Below are 22,242 nucleotides of genomic sequence, written 5' to 3' on the forward strand. Positions count from 1 at the left end.
CATTGTATTTTCAGTCCATTCCCTTGCTGCTTTATGAGAAAAGATGACTAACTCATTTACAGCAATACTGAATAGTAATAACTTAAAATTTATGGGGCACCCGGTGTCTAGATGCCTTAGGGTGCCTGACAGGCTATAACTTAAAACATAGATTTTAAAAAAGCAGTGTGATTTAACACAATAGAACTGACACAGAAACCGAAACCCTATTGTGTGATTAAACAGAACGGTGTCCCACAAACAATATCAAACCCAAACCCTCTGCAGCCTGACCCAGAGGGGTGCCATTGTTTTCTCTGAAATGTCAGAGAGGAGTACACACTTGAGTTAAGAGAAAGCACTCATATAGGCAGACTTCACACATGGTAAAACAGAAACAGCTACAGCTTTGGCCTGAACTGTAGGATTTGTTGCCCTTGTTAACCCAGGGTGAATACTTCAGTATGGAAGAAACATACAGTGGCAGACATCTTTCAAAGATATTTTTATAGCTATTATTATTCTTTGAAAAGCATACTGTCAAAATATACTTGTCCTCCTACTAAACTAATTTCTATATGTATGGATATCATTTTTTTGAGTTGGTACTTCTCTACCAATTTTAGGTAGTTACGGAACTCCTTCAAAAGTCATTGAGCAGTTTTTTTTTTTATCTATACTTGAGATCCACTTGTGTCCCAACATATGGGTTTAGAGGGTTCTATCAAGCTTTGTCAGGTTCTTGCTGAAGAGCAAGAGTAGTTCCTGAGAAGTTCCACGTGAGATACTTCTCATCAATTAATCTGCTGTTGCCAGACTTCTACTTTGTGAAGCCAAGTAGACCCATAAAGTTTAGACAGAAAACTTTGTCAACAAGAGTTTTTTTTGGTTTGGCTCATTCTGCCATTATTTCTAAGGAAGACAAATATTTCTTTTACCCGTTCTAGTTCTGAAAATTTAAAAACAACAACAAAAAACGATGATATTGTCTTAAATCCTTCTATTCCTTTCAAGATTGAGTAACTTCACTATACGATGTTAAGCCACATAAAATAATTGTAATACAACTTAATCTTTGAAATAACTTCTGGCTTTCTTTATTTTCATTTCTTTTGCTTGTTTTCTAATCTGTTAGCCATTTTACAGTTGATCCTTGTAGACCTTGGCAACACTATCTGAAAATCATTTGAGGTGGAGTTGTACACGTGATTATTGCTTGTTACATCTTTTAGAGTAGGAAAGGATTGTCCTGAAGGTGTAGCCTGACATATTGTATAATACAGAGTTGGAAATAAGGCTCCTACAGTTAAGCAGATTATCCTACCAAGTATTATGGAAGATGTTCTTCTGTAAATATTCTTTTTAAATAACAATAGGACTGATGTTTGTAATTTTACTTGATATTGTGACTGTATCCATGGGGGTGTTAGTCTCTCTATTTGGGCATAAAATTTCAACAACAGTGTATTTCAGTCTTATCTGTCACATATCCTAGTTAAATACTACTAGCAAGAAATGCAATGCCCCCAAAAGCGCTGTAGCTAGAAATGTACATATTACAGCATCAAAAAATACTTGATGTACAGTGAGATTTTTAGATCATGGCTATTTAAAAACAAGCACTACTTACAAAGCTTGATAGAGGATATAAGAGCACAAATTAATTTTGCAGAAATTGATGCTATTCAGTGGGCGGTCATAAATCGGAATGGCTGTTGCTGAAATGCATTCCTCTCAATGTTATAACACTTGTTTTTAAATATTGTCAGCATACCATCTAGTACTTAAGATGCATGAAGATGAACAAGCGTTGTTAATTCCAGCAAGCATTGGGTTGATGTAAACCTCTGGACTATTTCTTTTTTCAAGCATATACAGCACAGCTCAACTGGTAGCATGCAGGTCTGTTTCTCTGATCCTATATTCTCAGCTGGTTTGACCTTGAATTCTGAAAGTTTTGGATGGAATTACCAAGTACCCACAGTGTCAGATAAAATATAACATAGAACAGGAAAGTATTTTCAAATATCATAGTGTAATGAAAAACTAATTCCTGACAAATGTGTTTTTCTTTATTACGCTCTGTTCATCCTAAGCATAAATGTATGTGGTGCCAGATTCTTCCCCCTTCCTCCTCCAAAAAGAAGGCATATGCTGGTTCTTAAGGCTGATAAAGCAACTCATGACCATCGGTATTGGTGAATCTGGATAGCTGGATCTGTTAAGGCCTGTAGGTGGAGAACTCAGATTTATTTTAAACTTTTGTGTGTAGTACTGGCTTCTGTCTCTTCTTTAAGAATACAACATGTACCTGGATGGAGTGTGCCAAAGACTTACAGTGAAGAACTCACATCCCTGTCACCTATTCATGCACTTAAAGCAGCAAGATCTTTGCCTCCTTCCAGAGGACTCGTTACAGCACTGAGTAATAAGTGTTTCCTGGAGGAATATGCCACCAACTAGGGAGGTGATTTCAGTGGAGAACAAGTAGACAGGCGACTGAAAGCAAGTAAAGCACTAAAATTGGTTTAGAATAGCTTTTGCATATTCTAAAGTTACTGGCTCTCACTTCAGTGTGTGCTCTAAGGAACAGTAAAATGTTCTTAACTATAGTATCTATAAATTGATTTGAGATTGATAGCAGGAACTTCTCAGAAATATCTTGTGTATGTGACTGTTCTCGAAGGATTTAAAAATATTCTGTGTAGCACTTTTATGACACCATAGCAGAGTATTAAATATTCAGGTTGAAGTGGAAGTCTGAATATCAAACATGAATATTCACGTGGCAGACATGAAAGGTAGAGGTCACTAGTGAAAGCAGTGAAGTCTGCTATAAAAATATTAACAAACCACTGTAAGCTCATGGTACAGTATAGTCAGCTGTCTTCCTGCTATGGGAAAACCCAATGTCCCGGCTTCTGCATTTTGTTCAGGAATGGTGGAAAAATACCTTAAGTGTTAAGGATTTTTGAAAGTTTTATAAAGAATTATGTTATTTTTAAAGAATTTATAGTGTGGTTGAACTATCAAATATGAGTTAAATTATGTGCATACAGCAGGTACTGAAAGGGAGCCTAATGTTTTTTTTTTTTTTTTATAAATGAAAATAGTTATATACAGCAGGAATCAATTGATGGCTATTAGATTAAGATCCCTCAAGATGAGGTTGCAAGTAGGAGAGGAGTTATGTAAGTTTAAGGCTTAATGCTTCCAGAAAGGACAAGGTCTAATGGGAAATAGGGTCTGAGAAGGCAAGACCTTTATGCAATAGGAAATGTATGTGAATGGTCAGCATTGAAGGAAGTAGCCTGCCCAGGAGAAGCTGGATCTGGAAAGTCACTTATTAGAGATCTGATCCTGAAGGGTCTGACAGCAAAACCATGGTGGGTGAGATGAGTATAGGAAGTCACTCCTGGGCTGAAATAGTATACTACTGAGTTGAGGAAGATGCTTTTAGGACATTTAAGGATGCAATTTTTAACTTTCTTTAAAGTAGCTTTAAATGCCTTTGAAGGAGATTATTATATATCCACTATTATTGTATATTCAGAAAAATTCAGGTGTTTAGTCCAGAGAACAGAAAATCTTCGCTTCCTCTTCTGAGGCAATATTTACCAGACTTCTGATCAATGTCTACTGCATCTGGACTTTTCTTCTCCTTTGCTTTTCTTATCCTCTAACTGCTATAGAAAGAAATTAGATATGCTTTCCATGATTTTACTTGACCAAAACATGCAGGTACTTTGTCCTCTAGTCCCCTTTCTAGAAACACGATGTCTCAAAATGAGGCAGCTCTGTTCTCCAGCTGAGGCTGAACCAATACTGAAGATTATTTTACATTTTACCTTGTGGTAGTTCATTCTGGAGCGTACAAACAGGAGCATACCTGCGACTTTCACAATAGCATGATAACTGATTAAAGTTTAGTGTAAGACCCACTATTGCTTCCAGATCTTCCTAAAGAGATGCTACTTGCTACCTGTGCAATTGTATTGTTCCCTATTCCTGTTGCTGATGAGTTTTAGTTATCTTCTCAGTATTGAACTGCAACCTGATCTTTCAGATCACTTGTCAGCATAAATGCAAATACTGTAGGGCTTAGGGTAGACCTGTGTGATGTATACTAGTTTAAAATCTAGTTACTGATGCTCAGAGAACTTTCAACTATTCCCTACTAGCTCTTTAAACTTCTATCCTATACTGCTTACATAAACCTGTCACACGAGAGAGCAGGAAAATCTTGCTACAGTCCAATAATATTATGCTTGTTTTAGCAACATCTATATGATGTAGAACAATTAAATGGTTATTACTTTGAATATCACTAAATAACCTGAATTATTAGCTTAATCCAGCACTGATTCACTTAAATCTTGCCTTAAGGTTTTATAAACCCCAGTTTAAAAACCTCTGAAACAATAGGAGCAAACACTTAATATGCGGTCAGCTTGAGAATGGAACTGCAAACACATGTATGCATTTAAATATATTCAAAGAACAAGGAGCAAGTTCTTAATACTGAAATCCTGGCCCTGACTTCTAGGACTTCAAGTATCTGAGAAAGAAGCTTTGTCAGTAACTGTCTTACATGCAAAGACCAACATAAGTTGGAAAATCAGTCTTGCCATTTAATGCTTTCAATTATCTTGAGTATTGCAACACAAGAAGTCTGTATTGGTTTACAGGAAAAAAAAAACAACACACAAACACAACAAAACTTGGCATTGATTGGAAGAAAGATTTGGGGAAATAATTTTTAGGTTGAAATGTTTATTGAATTCAAACAGCTCTTAAAGAATTCTTGTAGGAGAAAAAAAGCCACAAAAAAGAGCAGTCCTTAAAAATAGTTTTGAAAGGAATCTTCCTCAGCAAATCAAAGTACATTAGGGAAAGAATAACTTAGGTTTTTCAGAAACCAGGAAATGCAGACAAAACAATTACTGTCAGAAGTGGGGAAAGAAGCTGAGACACTGAGTAGATGGGTCTTGTTGTCATATTTACAAAAAGCATATTTAGTTGTTTAGGGAAGTAAATTGTCTTCTAAGAGATTGAGTTTTTTAATTGGTAGTGTAACATATGGTTTAAGTTGACTCATGTCAACACAACTTGTTCCAGGTACTTACAGCCATCATGCCTGGTGATTACTAATAGTAAGGGTGCCGTTGTACCTGAGGAAGCGGGGACTTTAAAAGCATACACATCTCTTGCTAAGCTCTGGTAGTTAATTTGCTGTTTGATAATTTTATCAAATGTTTAACAACAAAATTTAGATTTAAATCCAATACTTGGATTCTATTTTCAGAAACAGAGTTGTCATGTGTATGCACTGGTATGTCATGTGAACTAAAGCAGTACGGATTCACATTCTGTTTGTTAATGTTGTATATCAAAATCACTGTTAATGGTTCAAAATAGCCATGTATATTTGGTTTCTTTGGATAAAGAAGTAGTCAATTTTTTAAATTTTTTTTTTAGGCTGAACTCTGTATAACTCTAACTCACAAGAACAAGAAACCTGAGAGTCTGTATACTATTCTTCCCATCTTCCCCTCAAATAGTCATTACATAAGCTGGAAGCTTTGCTTCCGGAGAACTTCTGTGTAAAAAAAAAAAAAAAAAAAAAGAGCAAAGTCATTCTTCCATCCTGGTCTGGATACTGTGGTGTAGAAAGTTTGGGAAGTTTGCGATGAAAAAGAACAATGAACCTACACAAAGTTAATGAACTTGTACCTAGTCAGAGAAAGTGGCTTGACAAATTCCAGGAATATCTGACTACAACCCTTGCATACCCGGTCAAAGCTAAACATTATTTGCACACTGGAAAAGTGCAGATAGACATAAATAAAGGCAGGCTGACAGTATTTCAAGTGTTCTCCTAATGGGCTACCAGGTAGCCCAAGGTTGCTTTTAAAGTGTTGCTTCTGTTCTAACAATGTTGGAGGGAAGTGGAGGAGGTTAGAAAAGAGATGCATAGATCCAGGAGAGAAGCTTTCAAAACAGCTGCTGCAAATGTGATTAATCTTCAGTAAAGAAATATCTTGTGCAACAGTGAATGTAAAAACTGGGAATGGAGAACCACTATCATGAATAACACCCCTTTTAGGATCTCTGTCAGCTGCCAGAACCTAATAGCTGTGGATGCTGCAACAGCTAATACTCTAATACTTAAGGATGCAAGGAACTATTAAAAGGATAAAAGAACATTTGCCTTTCTGATTTCAGTCCAGCTGCTAGAAGGGCAGGAGGAGGTGAGGGAAGAAATGTGAAGTCCCTAAAAACTTCTAAGGATGATACCATACCATCCATCTAAACAAAGAACTAGCAATTAAGAGCCATCCCTTCTTCTGGAGAACAGATTTTTTCCTCTAAGCTGTGGAACACTTCAGGGGCTGGCATGTTTACTTCTGGAATCTTGAAGATTGCTTTGGCTTTAAATCTTTTTCTTCTAAGAATGTGGCATGTTGACTTCTTAAGCATGACCCTTAATTAGCTGTTCCTTGGGTGGGGGGAATATGGTACCATGCTTCTGGAATGATGTTGCAACAAGTATTAGAACTCCAGACAAGTAACTCCTGCAATTATTTTGTTTGTCACAACACATGGATTTCTTCCATGGAATTTAATTTGGGATGTAGCAGCTTCCATGACTGTGGGAGAGCTTTCTCATGAAAATACATTACAGGGAAGTTATGTAAGTGGTTCCTGACACTATCAGACTTCAAATCTGGAGGTTGTTGGATGCCCCAGTGTTCTTCCTTGATGCTGAATGTAGGTCTAAACATGTAACTACAGAGTAACATAGAAGCAGTGGCTCAACATGTTTGGTTTCTCTCTGTGCTAGACTGTGGATGAGTTGTAGGTCACTGTTTGCATTTGGGGGTAGAGTTGGGGGGTCTGTGGTGAAAGGTGTGCTTTTTCAACTGTTCAGCACTGTGTAGGCTGTGGATATGCCCTAGAATAGGCCATATGAAGCTTTATAGCACCATGTTAACCTAACCATAATTAACTTGATGAAGGGACAAGCAATTCAGGAACTAAAAAGTAGAGCAATGGGGAAGCACCAAGTACGAAGGGCATTCCCTATTTGGTCAACTCAAAGTACATGACCTACTATATAAATTGTAAGCGTACCTTTATTTAAGAACTAAGATTACAACAAATGATGGAATTTTGGGGTCCCTCGCTACAAGAAGGACATGGAGGTGCTTGAGTGAGCCCAGAGAAGGGCAATGAAGCTGGTGAGGGATCTGGAGAAGAAATCTTACGAGGAGAGGCTGAGGGAGCTGGGCTTGTTCAGCCTGGAGAAGAGGAGGCTCAGGGGCGACCTTATCGCTCTCTATAGGTACCTCAAAGGAGGCTGTAGCGAGGTGGGGGTTGGTCTGTTCTCCCACGTGCCTGGTGACAGGATGAGGGGGAATGGGCTAAAGTTGTGCCAGGGAGGTTTAGGTTGGATGTTAGGAAGAACTTCTTTACTGAAAGGGTTGTGAGGCATTGGAATGGGCTGCCCAGGGAAGTGGTGGAGTCACCATCCTTGGAGGTCTTTAAAAGGCGTTTAGATGTAGAGTTTAGTGATGTGGTTTAGTGGAGGACTTGTTAGTGTTAGGTCAGAGGTTGGACTCGGTGATCTTGGAGGTCTCTTCCAACCTAGATGATTCTGTGATTCTGTAATTTAAACTTACAAGAATTAGCATTCCTTTATGTTTATAACAGCTCAAGTTGAATATTATGCCTTTAATGTAACTTTGTGTTTCATTACTCACTCTTACAAGGTGCAGGTTAGAATCAAAAATGCTTCCTATTTTTCAATACATTACTTCAGAATGGATTGTTTTTAATTGAGGTATATTCCTCAGAGTTTTTGGTCCCCAACAATTCATTTGTCTTATTCAGTTGAAATGAATACTAAAACTATCAAAGCATTCTTCTTAAAAGAATTAGGCCAATAAAAATGGAACCCAGCTGTCCCCTTGTATTTCTTTCCATATTTTTTGCAATTATATTTTGTAAATAGCAACTGAAGTGTTCAGAGCTAGTTTAAAAATGCAAAACAAAAATGGTTATGCTAATAATACTCTGAAAGAAAACAACTGTGTACATGAATTAATTAAAACTAATGAATCAAAGCAGAAACACTGCAAGTTATAATAGCAACTGGGAAAGTTGGAACTTACTTAGGGAGTAAGTCTTACTTCCCTAAGACTTTTCCAAAAGTCCTGTGCTGGCATGATAGAAGTTTGGGGGGAGGGGGGGAGGGAAGGGTAGTGAACACCCCAAAACCATCCAATCAAGCTTGTTCAGTGGCTGCTGCAAAGTCCTCTTTTCTGATCTTTAAACCTCTTAGCTCGGTTAATTGAAATGTGCTTTATTTATCTAAAATATGGAATACACTCACTACATTGCCAGGGTACTTCTGAAGATTACAATCGAATGTTACATGCAGTGGAACCAAAAACATGTGAAGTTCATCCACTTTCATGCTTGTTCATGGAGGAACGTTGAGATTGCAAGGAAGGGACTCACTGAGCTTGCCTACACCTGATTGGTATTAGGATTTCACACTGGAAGAAAGTCATTTTTAATAACTTCTATATGACTTTGTGCTGTTACTTCAGCAGTGCTTTTTAAATAAACTGGATTAATTCCAGTTCACAATACTAGGTAAAAACCTGTGTGTTTTATATTCAAACTCTAATCTCCACTGGAATCTCTTCATTGTCCTTTTCCCAGGACTCTGGCTAAAGAGAGAACTGGGATTTGAAATCTCATGGGACCCTACTGAGTATGCTTATTCTTATTATATGAACAAATAACTTCATCTTGCGTACATATCAAAGCTGCTTTCTTTCTATTCTTGGAATATCATCTACTGCTGTCTAGCCCAGCTGTGGTAGATCAACTTCCTTGAGCAATAATGGTGTTGTCATTAATACGGGCTAAGGACTTCTGCACAAATAACTTCTGTTTGCTCTGGGTGAGTGTGGTTTCTGCATGTGACTCTCGTCCGAGTTGTGCACACAAACCAATTTTCTCAGGCATTGTTCTAGAACACGAGTGCTACCCATCAGCACAGTTAAGCCACCTAGGCAGCACTGAATAGCCTTGGCAATGAAGTTGGTTATGTCCCTGAGCTCAAACATTCCTGGATTGATTGTCACCCTCAATTGCACCTGTTTTAGTGCAAATGCAAAAAAAAAAAATAATTTGAAAACAGTAAAGAATTGCCTTGGTAGATGTTTATGCAGGAGTTGGAAACTTGAAGATAGCAAATCATTGAGTGTGGTGATTTGTAACTGTAAATAGACAACACTTTGACATAGTGCAGCAAATATTTGGTGTCTTTCAGAAGAAATCAATAGGTCAATGTGGATTGCTGTGCATAAACGTAAACTGTTGATATGAGATTTTTAGGAGGTGCACACAAAGGCTTACTTAGCTTCTTAAAATAAAAAAAGGCCTGGACAATGGGTTGACAGAAGTTCCCCCCCCCCCCCCCTATACTTTGCTCATTAGAGCCTTCACTGAGACAGTAGATAACTATCTGTTCCATGCCATCTGGCAGCTGTTTGTGTGGAGTTGGTCATTTTGGAGATGACTTTGCTATGCCAGCAAGAAAACTCCTTTTGTTGTTGTATGCTGCATCCTCAGCTGAAATACGTTCATTACAGAATGACAGCATGCACCAAGTACAAAGCAGTAATACTGAAACTTAGAGGTTCTACATGTTCCACTCTTGCCTGACTAACAGTCAACATACACTCAGCATGATATGATGCCTTTCATCTTTGTTCTGACTGATCTGATTGCTTTGGGTCTCTGAGATACCACTCTTCTTGCAGCTGCAGATAGGATGAATTAAAAGAGCTGTTAGCATGTCTGCTTAAGTAGCATTGTCAGTTAAACCGCTGTATTGGACTTTCGGAGGGCTGACTTTGAACTGCTCAGGACACTGGTTGGTGGAGTCCCTTGGGAGGCGGTTCTGAAGGGCAGAGGGGTCCAGGAAGGCTGGGCGATCTTCAAGAGGGAAGTCTTCATGGCGCAGGAACGGTCTGTACCCACGTGCCCAAAGACGAGCTGGCGGGGAAGAAGACCGGCCTGGCTCAACAGAGAATTGTGGCTTGATCTTAGGAGGAAAAAGAGAGTTTATAAGCTTTGGAAAAGTGGGCAGGCCACTAAGGAGGACTTTAAAGAAGTAGCGAGGCTGTGCAGGGACAAAATTAGGAAGGCCAAAGCTCATCTGGAGCTCAATCTGGCTACTGCCGTTAAAGATAACAAAAAATGTTTCTATAAATACATCAACACAAAAAGGAGGACTAAGGAGAATCTCCATCCTTTACTGGATGCGGGGGGAAACTTAGTTACAAGAGATGAGGAAAAGGCGGAGGTGCTCAATGCCTTCTTTGCCTCAGTCTTTAGCGGCAATACCAGATGTTCTCTGGATACTCAGTACCCTGAGCTGGTGGAAGGGGATGGGGAACAGGATGTGGCCCTCATTATCCATGAAGAACTGGTTGGTGACCTGCTACGGCACTTAGATGTGCACAAGTCGATGGGGCTGGATGGGATCCACCCAAGGGTACTGAGGGAACTGGCAGAGGAGCTGGCCAAGCCACTGTCCATCATTTATCAACAGTCCTGGCTATCGGGGGAGGTCCCAATCGACTGGCGGCTAGCAAACGTGACGCCCATCTACAAGAAGGGCCGGAGGGCAGACCCGGGAAACTACAGGCCTGTCAGTTTGACCTCAGTGCCAGGAAAGCTCATGGAGCAGATCCTCCTGAGAGTCATCATGCAGCACTTGCAGGGGAAGCAGGCGATCAGGCCCAGTCAGCATGGCTTTATGAAAGGCAGGTCATGCCTGACGAACCTGATCTCCTTCTATGACAGAGTGACGCGCTGGGTGGATGAGGGAAAGGCTGTGGATGTGGTCTACCTTGACTTCAGCAAGGCTTTTGACACTGTTTCCCACAGCATTCTCCTCAAGAAACTGGCTGCTCTTGGCTTGGACTGGCGCACGCTTCGTTGGGTTAGAGACTGGCTGGATAGCCGGGCCCAAAGAGTCGTGGTGAATGGAGCCAAGTCCAGTTGGAGGCCAGTCACTAGTGGCGTCCCCCAGGGCTCGGTGCTGGGGCCGGTCCTCTTTAATATCTTCATTGATGATCTGGACGAGGGCATTGAGTGCACCCTCAGTAAGTTCGCAGATGACACCAAGTTAGGTGCATGTGTCGATCTGCTTGAGGGTAGGAAAGCTCTGCAGGAGGATCTGGATAGGCTGCACCGATGGGCTGAGGTCAACTGCATGAAGTTTAACAAGGCCAAGTGCCGGGTCCTGCACCTGGGGCGCAATAACCCCAAGCAGAGCTACAGACTGGGAGAGGAATGGTTGGAAAGCTGCCAGGCAGAGAAGGACCTGGGAGTGATGGTTGACAGTCGGCTGAATATGAGCCAGCAGTGTGCTCAGGTGGCCAAGAAGGCCAACGGCATCCTGGCTTGTATCAGGAACAGCGTGACCAGCAGGGCTAGGGAGGTGATCGTCCCCCTGTACTCAGCTCTGGTGAGGCCGCACCTCGAGTACTGTGTTCAGTTTTGGGCCCCTCGCTACAAGAAGGACATCGAGGTGCTTGAGCGGGTCCAGAGAAGGGTGACGAAGCTGGTGAGGAGCCTGGAGAACAAGTCCTACGAGAAGCGGCTGAGGGAGCTGGGCTTGTTCAGCCTGGAGAAGAGGAGGCTCAGGGGCGACCTTATCGCTCTCTATAGGTACCTCAAGGGAGGCTGTAGTGAGGTGGGGGTTGGCCTGTTCTCCCACGTGCCTGGTGACAGGACGAGGGGGAATGGGCTTAAGTTGAGCCAGGGGAGTCTTAGGTTAGATGTTAGGAAGAACTTCTTCACTGAAAGGGTTGTGAGGCACTGGAACAGGCTGCCCAGGGAAGTGGTGGAGTCACCATCCCTGGAAGTCTTCAAAAGACGTTTAGATGTAGAGCTTAGGGATATGGTTTAGTGGAGGGCTGTTAGCGTTAGGTTGGAGGTTGGACTCGATGACCTTGAGGTCTCTTCCAACCTAGGAAATTCTGTGATTCTGTGATTCTGTTCTATGCTCAAGAAGGCTGACTCTATCCTCTGCAGTGCCCCTTGTATGAACCAGAAAAGACAAAACCAATAGCACTATTTATAACACCTTACGGTCAACATGGCTGACTAATTAAATTTAGAAAAATCTGTAATGGTGTCTGGGCAGTTGTGAACATCCAATTAATCTGACAACACCCATTATGCTATGAAAGGAGAAACTGGTGTGTGTTTTGCCCAATCTTTCCTATTCTGTTTAAACTGAAGGAGATACAACTAGCTGCATTTCATGTTAAAATAATTATGGGTGAAGTTTCTAAATGAGAATAGTCTTGCTTACTTCAAGAACTTAAATGTAAATGATGTCAATGGACTGCAAAGTCTGCTATAGTATTTCTGTGACCTTTTTAAGGTGAAATATGATGTGCTTTCAAGCTCTTTCTTTTGAGAAGAGATACTGAGGATTTCATAGAGTGAAAATTAATTTTAAAAATATTCATAGCCTTTGGAAAAGGTCTAACACAATAAAAATGATGTTAGCCTTTTAATCTTACATGTACTAAGATTGGCCTCAACTGAAGAAGGCATTTTATAAAATGTTAAGTATATTTAGCTACGCATATGGAAGCTTTGGGACTCAATCTTAAGCTTAGTTAAGTTTTGCTATTACTCTTAAAACTGAAATAGTAGGCCTAGGTAACTTATTTTGTATCTGTTCAGTATAGTTGTTTTTGAGGTATTACAGTTCTTATTTTCATGGCTGTAGAATTTGATGGCCTGGACTCTGTTAATTTAGAAAGCCTAGGTTTTAAAGTTTTGTGTTTGATTGCTGTTTTAATTCTGAATGCTATTTGGGACCGTGTTTGAGTTTCCCTTCCTGTTGAAGTTGGGGCCTCCTCTAATTTACCAAAGCAGTTGCTCATGTACTGAATGACATCATATCATACATCACTGTACGTATCTGTGTATGCAGATGTGTGGCTGAGGATACACATAACAAAGGTAGTTTTTTTTAAAGCCATATATCTACGATATGATGCTCTGTATGTACTAAACACAAAATGGCAGAGTTGTGCATGTATATAGGGAAACCAGGAAGTAATCAGAAGGAGCCTTGTATAAGGACAGCCCTGTTTCTCCTTTTTTCCACTTTTCCCTACTGTCTGCCTACGGACTGAGAAGTTTTGCTATTGCAGAAACCCACTTAATCCAGAAGGACGCATGCTTCTGTACTGATGTTTATTGTCATCTTGTCATTAAAACTCTGTGCATTTTTTTCATTCCTTCCTGCTGCTACCACCACAAGATTTCTGCTGTGCTTTGCTGGCGACTAGAAACTTTAACAACTGCGCCTCTGTGCATCTGATAATGTCTCTGGACGAACACCAAGCCTAACCCCGCCTGAGGAGCTCCCTCGACGGCGCGAAGCCCCCCAGGGCTGCCGCCAACGGTCCCCAACCGCCACTAACGGTCCCCAACGGCCGCTGCCCCTCGGGCGCGCGCGCCCCCTGCCGCCGCCCGGCGGGTGCGGGTGCCGGTGCCGGCTCCTCCCCTCGTCCTGCTCGGGAGCCGGGCGAGCCCCGCACCCAGCCCCTCGTCCTGCCCCCTCCCCCGGTGCGATGGAAGTCCCCGGGAGCCCTCCTTCTCCTTCTCCTCCTCCTCCTCGCCGCTAGCCGGCGGCGGCCCGGCCCGGTGCAAAATGCTGGGCATGTACGTGCCGGATAGGTTTGCCCTGAAGTCGTCCCAAGTGCAGGACGGGATGGGGCTCTACACGGCCCGCAGGGTCAGAAAGGTGGGTGATCGCCGGCACGGCACGGCCCGGAGCCCTGCCACGTATCGCGGCGGGGCCGTGCCGCGCTCAGCCCCGCTCCGCTTCCGCCCGGGCCCAGCCCGGCCCGCGGAAGGGGAGCGGGCGCCCCGCGGGGGTCCCCCCGCTGTGTTACTCCCCTCGGGGTTTGCTCGGAGAGCCCCCGGCCCTAGGGCTCGGCGGGGCGGGCGGTGCAGGGCAGCAGTGCGGGCCCGCCGGGGGTGCGGTCCTGCTGATCCAGCCGCACCGCGCTCATCTCCCGAGCGGGCCCTGCCCCGCGGTGCCGCCTGCCTGCGGTGAAAAACTCTTCGGATTGTTTGAAACCACAATTAAAACTGCTCAGGTGGCTTGCTCCAACAACTTCTTCCAACCGCTAGAGGCATACCTAAAGTTACAAACCCTGCAGTAGCGTGCCCTCCCAGTTATGTGTGTTTCACTTTACATCTTTTTCCAGGTTTTGCTTCTCACAGGGTTGGCAGGGCTGCCTGATTTTTCTGTGCTATTGTCCACAGGGCTTAGGCACCTTGGGGAAGGAGTGCCTAATCTCTAAGCTGTTCAAAAGGATTAATAGAGGGCAGAGGGTCCAAGCTTTTTATCAGTTAACTTATTTATTTATTTATTTATTTATTTATTCGTTGATGTTCTGAACATTCATTTTGAAACCTTTGGGAATTCACACAGGAAGGAAAATTGTACACTGCTGTCATGTATCAATCCCTGGACTCTGAAATAGAATTAACTTTACGGTGAAACTTACTGAAATTGACACCTGTGTGTCAATATCAATGCTGAAGGTCTGAGTCCCCTTCCTTTACACTGTTGTACATTGAACCATTAGATCTACATGCCAGGGAAAACAGCTTTTCCTTGCCAGAATTGCTCCATGTTGCTTTTGAATTCTTCCTGTACGGGCAAGGTATATGCTGTCAGAGCTCTGCCTGCATAGCTGTGCCAGTGTGAGCTCCTCATAGAGGATATCCTAACAAAACTGAAATGTTGCAAGTGGGACATGTTACATGTAGAACATGGGAGGAAAAGGTGGAGGCAGTTACAGTAAGATCTGTCTGTGTTTCAGGAGTATGTCATGACAGTGTCTGTTATAGACTTGGTTTTTGTTTGGCGTTGAATTCTCTGTGCTGGTAGCACCAACAGTTGTGGTATGCGAAGCCCTGATTAAAAGTCTATGCCTGACAGACAGGCAGACTTCCTTCAGTAGGATGAGGAAACCAGCTTCTGAGTTGTCCTTTGGAAACCAGGCACTGCTTGGAACAGGTATTCTTAAAAATAGTTGAAGACCTAAGCACAGTGTGTGGCCGTAGCTGCTCACAGAACAGCAGATGTGTAAACAACACAAATGATGCATTGGATATAACCAGACCATGTGTTACCCTTTTCCCATGGAAAGAAAAATCTGAAGTGCTCTCAATGTTTCTTCCTTTCCAGTAGTGAGGCAGCATTACTACACTTTGTTTATAATACAGAGTAACTAATAGCTGTCAAATTGTTAAGTAATACCTTGGAGCTCTGGGATTGGATGGAGATGTTGAATATGGCACTAATTGTGAAATAATATCTGTGTTCCTGAGTAGCAAATACTGCATCATTTTCTTTCTGTTGTTATCACACAACTGCAGTTGTCTTAACTGGAAGTCAAATAAATTTCAGATGATCTTATAATCAGAAAATGCCATGTTTTCAATCTGTTGTCTGTAGTTACAAAAGGTCGAAACTTTCTGTTCTGTTACATTAACAAAAGCTGTAATTCTCTTGTATTTTTTTTTCTCCAACAGCTTGCCAATGGCTACAGAACCAGTGTCTTAAGACTCTTGGTATAGTCATGAGAGAGAGCTACTACCTTTCTTAGTGTTCTGCTGAGTCTGGAACAAGATTAGTCACTGATGCTTGTTCAGCAGCAGCTGTTGGAAGCAGCTTTTTGACATTTGAATGATGTGCCTTTCATATCTTCAGTCATTTCTATGGTTGACTTTAGTCTGTGCTGTAAGTTTTGAATTTGAGAAGAAGTCTATGTTTTTGCTCTCTATATATTTATATGACATCATATTAATTAGCTAGGACTAATGAAAATACACAAGTGAAAAAAAATAATCTTAAAGGCTGAATTAATAATTACACTTATCTTCACAGACTTTTGTGTTACAAGACACCAGATTTTGCTGTGTCTCGTTTCTGCTTTTTGTCCAAATTTGAGAAGCTATAAAAAGTGCTTAGTAGTTTGAATCACCTCCGGTTCATGTTACATTTACTTTACATTACTGGTGGGCATCTTGCCTTTTGCTTTCTCTATTGTTTTGAGCTTCTACAAGGGCTTAAGCATATTGCAGGAGCGGTTTTATTAGTTTGGAGTAGTTGACCTAAGAATGACGTGTGGTATTTCTTGTTTTGAGTAAGCTTGCCCTATTAAGCTGTTGCTGTGTTTCACCCCAGAGGTGACGTGTTGTTCAGTGGTGCGTAAAATTAATCCTGTAGGTACTTCATACGTATGTAGGCATCCTTTGGATTGTGAGGATGAACGTATTACTGAGGTGGGGGTTGTGGAAACTTCCAAAGTACTTAAGGAATAAATTCATCTTTTTTTGCCCACTTAAGTAGTGCTGTTCTGCTGCTGAAGAGAGTGTAGGAGACTAGCTGTTTCAGGTTCCTTATTCGTTAGGTCTTTTAATTATTTCTCTGTTAAACTTACAGAGATTTTTTCTTTTTCTTTCTATAGAACTAATCTAGGTTATAGTCAAACAAGCTTCTTTCATCTTGATCCTTGCTATGAGTGATGGGGGGTTCTGCAGCTACAACCATGTCCGACCTCAGAGTCCAGCAGCTGTAGTGAGCTAGTTTCTTGTTGCACCAAAACTACGTGGTGCTTTGTAAGTGAATGGGAAAAAGCAATTCAGCTTGGTGTGAGAAGTCTCTTGAAAGTGCCTACCTTATGTTTGCTGAGGCTAGAAAGGACCATACATCTCCAGAACAGAATTCCTCTGCCACCATCTTCCTCCTTTGTAAAATGATGAAAGTTGGTATGGAGATCAGTGAGAAGTGAAGGAGTTGAAGCCACACAGTGCTAATTTTTACTCTCGCTGCCTATGTCTGTATCTCCATTGGTGCTCTGGGCTCCAGTCATTGTCTGGTGTTCTTGTCTTTTTATCTCCTTATTCTCCTGGTCCTTCAAATGGAATATTTGTTGAGCACATTTTAATATAATACTCCTCTAGTCTGTTTCCTTGTTATTATGAAATGTCAATTTTCTGTTGTCTGTTACTTCCTCAAATTTCATTTTAAATATATTATATATATATATTTAATTTATTTACTTGGTTGAGGGAACATCCTGTAAGTTTTCCGTTCCACCTTTTCCACCTTTTTTCTCACCACTGTACCTGTAAGCAATGAAGGAGAAGGAAAAATATGTAGCAGGCTGTTCCTGGGATCATGGAATGTGTCAGGGGGAAGGGGCTTCTGGACAAGATCAATCCTTTTGTTAGCCTTAATGTTGTATTTTTAAAGAAACTCCAAAGTTACTTTTTTATTGTATGATTATAACCTGTAATGCCTTAAAGTATATAACATTTTTTTTTATCTTAATATTGCATAAAGGAACATTGTGTTCTGCATTCCAATTTATATGGTTTATCAGTGCAAATAAGAACAAGGGGAAAAACGGCTAGGCCTATGCCAGGTGGAAGTCCTAGTTGCAGAATTTACCCTGCTGCTTGCATGAAATCTGTAAAGGGAGGGAGAAAAAACAACAACTTTTAGAAGAACATAGCAATGGATGGTTTCATGATGTGTATTATGACTAGCAGGTGGCATAATATTTTAATTTTTTTTGAAGGCTTGAATTAATTCATAGACATGTGCATATTCCCTCATTTTTTAGACAAGTCCCTCTGTATGTTCAAAACTTCAAAGTTATTTAGTGTTTTGATTTGTGGCACTTCAAAAAATAGTGTTGCAAATAATCCTGCAAATAAATCTAATGTAAACTTTGTGTTTGCCAAATACTTTGGACTTAATGGGATGTATATTGCAAGGTACTTCCTGAGAATCTTATAAGAAATGTAAGAAATTTGACTTGTAAACATGACCCTTATTTAAAATCAAGAAAAATGCTGTATGCCAAATGGAAAATTAGCATGTACAGGAAAGGTATGGTTTTAAGAGATTCTCTAAGCTATAAAAAGAATGGGAATGACCTTTTTGGCTGATAGTGGGCTTCCAAAGCAAAACTGTCCTTTTCCACATGAAACTGAAATTGAGACCTCTGCTGGAGTTTGGAATTCAGATATTTTTTTTTTTTTTTATTATTAATATATCCCCTCCTGATTCATTATCGTTTATATTCATTCCATAGGGTGAAAAATTTGGCCCCTTTGCAGGGGAGAAGCGAATGCCTCAGGAACTGGATGAGGACACAGACTGCAGGCTTATGTGGGAAGTGAGTAGTCTACAATGAGGACATCACACCTAGCAAACAGTGCTCCTGGGATTATATTTTCATTGTAACATTTATGTTTGTTTTTGTTAAGGCTTAAAGATACTGTAGCTAGAGTATCTTATTGATGATATTAGAGTACACTTTTTGTATAGGGATATTGACAGGGAAATTACTTCTTTTAAAGGATAAAGAAATAACAAATGATAATTTCTAATCAATGAAATATGAAACATAAAAATGTAACAGCACTGGAAAATTGTTGAAAATTGTGAGAGTTAAAAATGATGAAAGTAATTTGCATATAGGATTGTATATTACTGAGGTTCTGGCTTATGTTTGCTAACATGTCAGGTCATATAAAGCATTCACTGCTGTGATGCTTGTGCTAGCATTTGGCAATTGTAAGATAAGTGAAGTTTTTGTATTGTACTAACATTTGTAATTCAATGTGTAGTTACGAGATCTTTAGCAAAATAAAAACCTGGTGCTATGGGTAGATGAAAGTATAGGGGGTTTCAGGGCTCTTCTAAAACACACTAAATCTTGTAATGAGGTCCTTAACGTTTGTGTCATAGCTGTGTTTGCCTGTAGCAAAATTCTGTCTGGGTTTACCGGCTGAGGACTTCACACTTTGACTGAAAAATACTTGAAATAACATTTCAAACTTGCTGTAAGCACCTGCTTTTCAGTGCTTCTGTTCTATCTTTGTAATCTGTGATTTCTGCTCTAGTTCTTTGAATAGAATTCATTTATTTCTTTTTTCACCCAAGCAATTTCCATTGAAAGCAAATTTAGTACTCTTCTACTCTGAGAAAGGGACTCATTTTCAAGTTTCTCATATTTTTGTGGTATATTTTTTCTGTCGTGTGGCACTGTACAAAAAACACACAGGTTTGTCATCTGTATTAAAGCACTATACATACATTTATGATGTATGTTTATTCCATATATTTATATTCCAAAATAAATATTTGGAAAAAATAACCCTTTAGCATTAATATTGCTGAGCTCCTTCTAAGGAGAGCATGGTACTGATACGGTATTAGAGCTATAAATACATTCTACACAGTGGAACAATGTGTGAAAATGCTAAAAGCCAACCTTGCTAAACAATTTCTATCCAGCGGTAGAGTGGAAAAATACTCCTTGATGAGTATTAACTCAAGTCTTTGAATCTCTATGCCTTTATTTTTCCATTTCCCCTGGAATCACCCTATTTTTTTGTCTCTTTTATTGTTGTTGTCTTTTTTAATTTGGAGATGTGTCCAAAAAAACTATTTCCAAAGAGATGGTGTAGATAGTTCTTTCCTCTGAGTCCTTTGGTTATGTACTCAGAGCAGCTGTTTTCATCTTGTTTGTTCTCAGCTGAAAACAAAACAATACCAAGTACTTTTGTTATGAATGATTACCAAATACAGTACATGTTAATATACCCTGCCCTGTCTTACTTGCCTTTTCATGATGTTTCTGCAAGATAGTTTAAATTAATAAAATACTTGAGCTAGAACAAGGTTTTTAGAAGGGATGGTGAGTGGATTATAGGTGTGAGAAGGCCTTTAATTTAGGTTGGTTAGCAAGCCATATGATTTTCCAGATGCCTCATTGCTGATGATTAAATAAGATTTATCTATTTCTATATGACAGAAAATAAAAGGGAAATGCGTGTATTTATTGATGACACTAATATGACCCCTTCGACAGCAAACCAGAAAATGAGATTTTTATGAGCTGTTCTAAAACCTTTTCATAATATCTTATTGTAACCTAGTTTTGAGAACCTTGAAAAGATTCCTGCATACCAAATTTTATGACTTCCTGAATGTTTGAACCTAAGTTGTTCATGTTTACTGAAGTTGATCTGAACATGAGCTTTATAATATAATTTAAATCATGCTGAGAGTAGTCTTAAGTTGAAAATTGAGACCAGGAATGCAGAAAGTAAAAAGTAAAACAGTCCAAATAAATGGTTATTCCAGAGACTGTGTCATAGCAACCAGCCAAATTTGTGTGTAGTCAGCTGTACCAAATATATTAAAAATAATTAATATGATGACTATTGGATGAAGGCACAGTCAGCCCTGAACTCACAGTCTGACTGCAATCAAAAAAAAAAAAAAAAAAAAGCATTTTCAGGGAGGACACCTTTAGAAAGAAGGCTAAATAGTAGAAGCTTTTCAATAGGTCAAGTAAAAATGGACATCAGTGGAGAGTTTTTTTTTTTCTCTGTATGTGATGCCTGTGTTCTTAGTTTCAACTTTGTGGAACAGTTTTCTGCAAGGAAGCTTACCACATGAATTTCTAGTTGCATAGACTAGTGGTCTGTAATGTGGTCTATTTTGAAGAAGCTCTTCCTATTTCTGTAAGACCAGCATTGTGAATTGGCATCTGTAAGATGTCACATTGACACAGAAATGTGCATGTGTTTAGGGACATGGTTTAGTGGTAAATTTGGCAACGATGGGTTGATGATGGGACCTGATGATCTTAGAGGTCTTTTGTAACCTAAATGATTCTCTGATTCTATGTTATGTTTTCATTTGGTCTTTGGGAAAACATGGAACCAAAAAAGAATTTATCAGGTCCAGTGATTTCGTTAAATACAGTTCTGAGAACATTGGGGTTTGTGTTTTAAATTAAATATAGCACTGTGCTACTGGTCTGCCTGCAAATTGCATAGTTCTGAAGAAATCAAAGGTTTACAGTTTCTCATTCAACAGACTCCAGGTTGGGGAGGGGTCTGAAACTCAGGAGTATTGCATCTAGATGTTTATCATTAACAACAAAAATCATGTTTTCAGCTAAACAAAAAAAAAAAAAATAGAAGGCAGAAAAGAGAACTTTTCTTTACATGGTTATTTGAACGAACATACATTTTTAAATTTATAAATGTTTAGAAAATGGTTTACAGAAAGCAGGCAGTGTGTTTACTGCCTTCAGCAAAGGCGACCATCTGCTTATTTTTGGTAATTTTTTTTCTTCTCTTGCCAGGTGTGCATGGTAAAATGTTTGCGTTTGCAGTTGTGAACATTTTAAAGTAGTATACATGGCACCTTGAATGTTTTTTAAAAATTTGGAGGCAATTGCAGCATAAAAAGATGGAGTGCATCATGTGGATGGGCATTACAGGCATCTTAGGTGTTACTTAGAAGTTGGTAGGACTCCATCTGGTAACTTATCCAATGATTAGGGGCTCTTTTTTTTTTTTTTTTTTTTTAACTAGTATAGCAATGTGAAATTTGTTATTGTGGCATATTTAGTGATGTGCTGGTTGATATTGAGGTAAAACCCCCCTGTGCAGTAGCAGTGAATGTCAGGTATTTCATCTTACTGTGAAGATATTTTATAGAGTCATTGAATAACTTGAGTTGGAAGGGACCCACAAAGAGGATCACTGAGTCCAACTCCTGGGTCTGCACAGGACCACCCCAAAATCAAACCCTATGTTCAAGAGCATCGTCCAAAGTGTTCCTGAACTCTAGCAGGCTTGGTGCTGTGACCACGTCCCTGCGGAGCCTGTCCCAGTGCCCAACCACCCTCTGGGTGCAGACCCGTTCCCTAACCCCCAGCCTGACCCTTCCCTGTCCCAGCTCCATGCCGTTCCCTCGGGTCCTGTCACTGTCCCCAGAGAGCAGAGCTCAGCGCCTGCCCCTCCGCTCCCCTCGTGAGGGAGCTGCAGGCTGCCATGAGGCCTCCCCTCAGCCTGCTCTACTCTGGGCTGAACAAACCAAGGGATCTCAGCCACTCCTCATACATCTTCAGATCTCCAGAGCCTTCACCATCTTTGTAGCCCTCCTTTGGATGTTCTCTAATAGTTTTGTGTCCTTTTTATGCTGTGGTGCCCAAAACTGCACACATTGCTTGAAGTGAGGCCGCACCAGCACAAAGCAGAGCAGGACAATGATTTCACTTGACTGGCTAGCAGTCACGCTTGATGTAGCCCAGG

General features: G+C 40.5%; 1 protein-coding gene across 3 annotated transcripts in view; it reads left to right on the forward strand.

Annotated features, from left to right (window-relative positions):
• The first annotated feature begins 13,612 nt into the window (after positions 1-13,612).
• Positions 13,613-22,242, forward strand: part of PRDM5 (PR/SET domain 5) — an 85,560-nt gene continuing 76,930 nt past the window's right edge. For all 3 annotated transcript variants that reach the window (XM_082759388.1, XM_082759390.1, XM_082759389.1), the window contains exons 1-2: positions 13,613-13,837; positions 18,216-18,299. In XM_082759388.1, coding sequence (XP_082615514.1) covers positions 13,745-13,837; positions 18,216-18,299 — 177 coding nt within the window. In that variant the 5' untranslated portion in view covers positions 13,613-13,744. The remainder of the gene's footprint in view (positions 13,838-18,215; positions 18,300-22,242) is intronic.

The sequence above is a fragment of the Aythya marila genome (genome assembly GCF_965140915.1).
Source record: "Aythya marila genome assembly, chromosome: 4".
Classification (NCBI taxonomy): Eukaryota; Metazoa; Chordata; class Aves; order Anseriformes; family Anatidae; genus Aythya; species Aythya marila.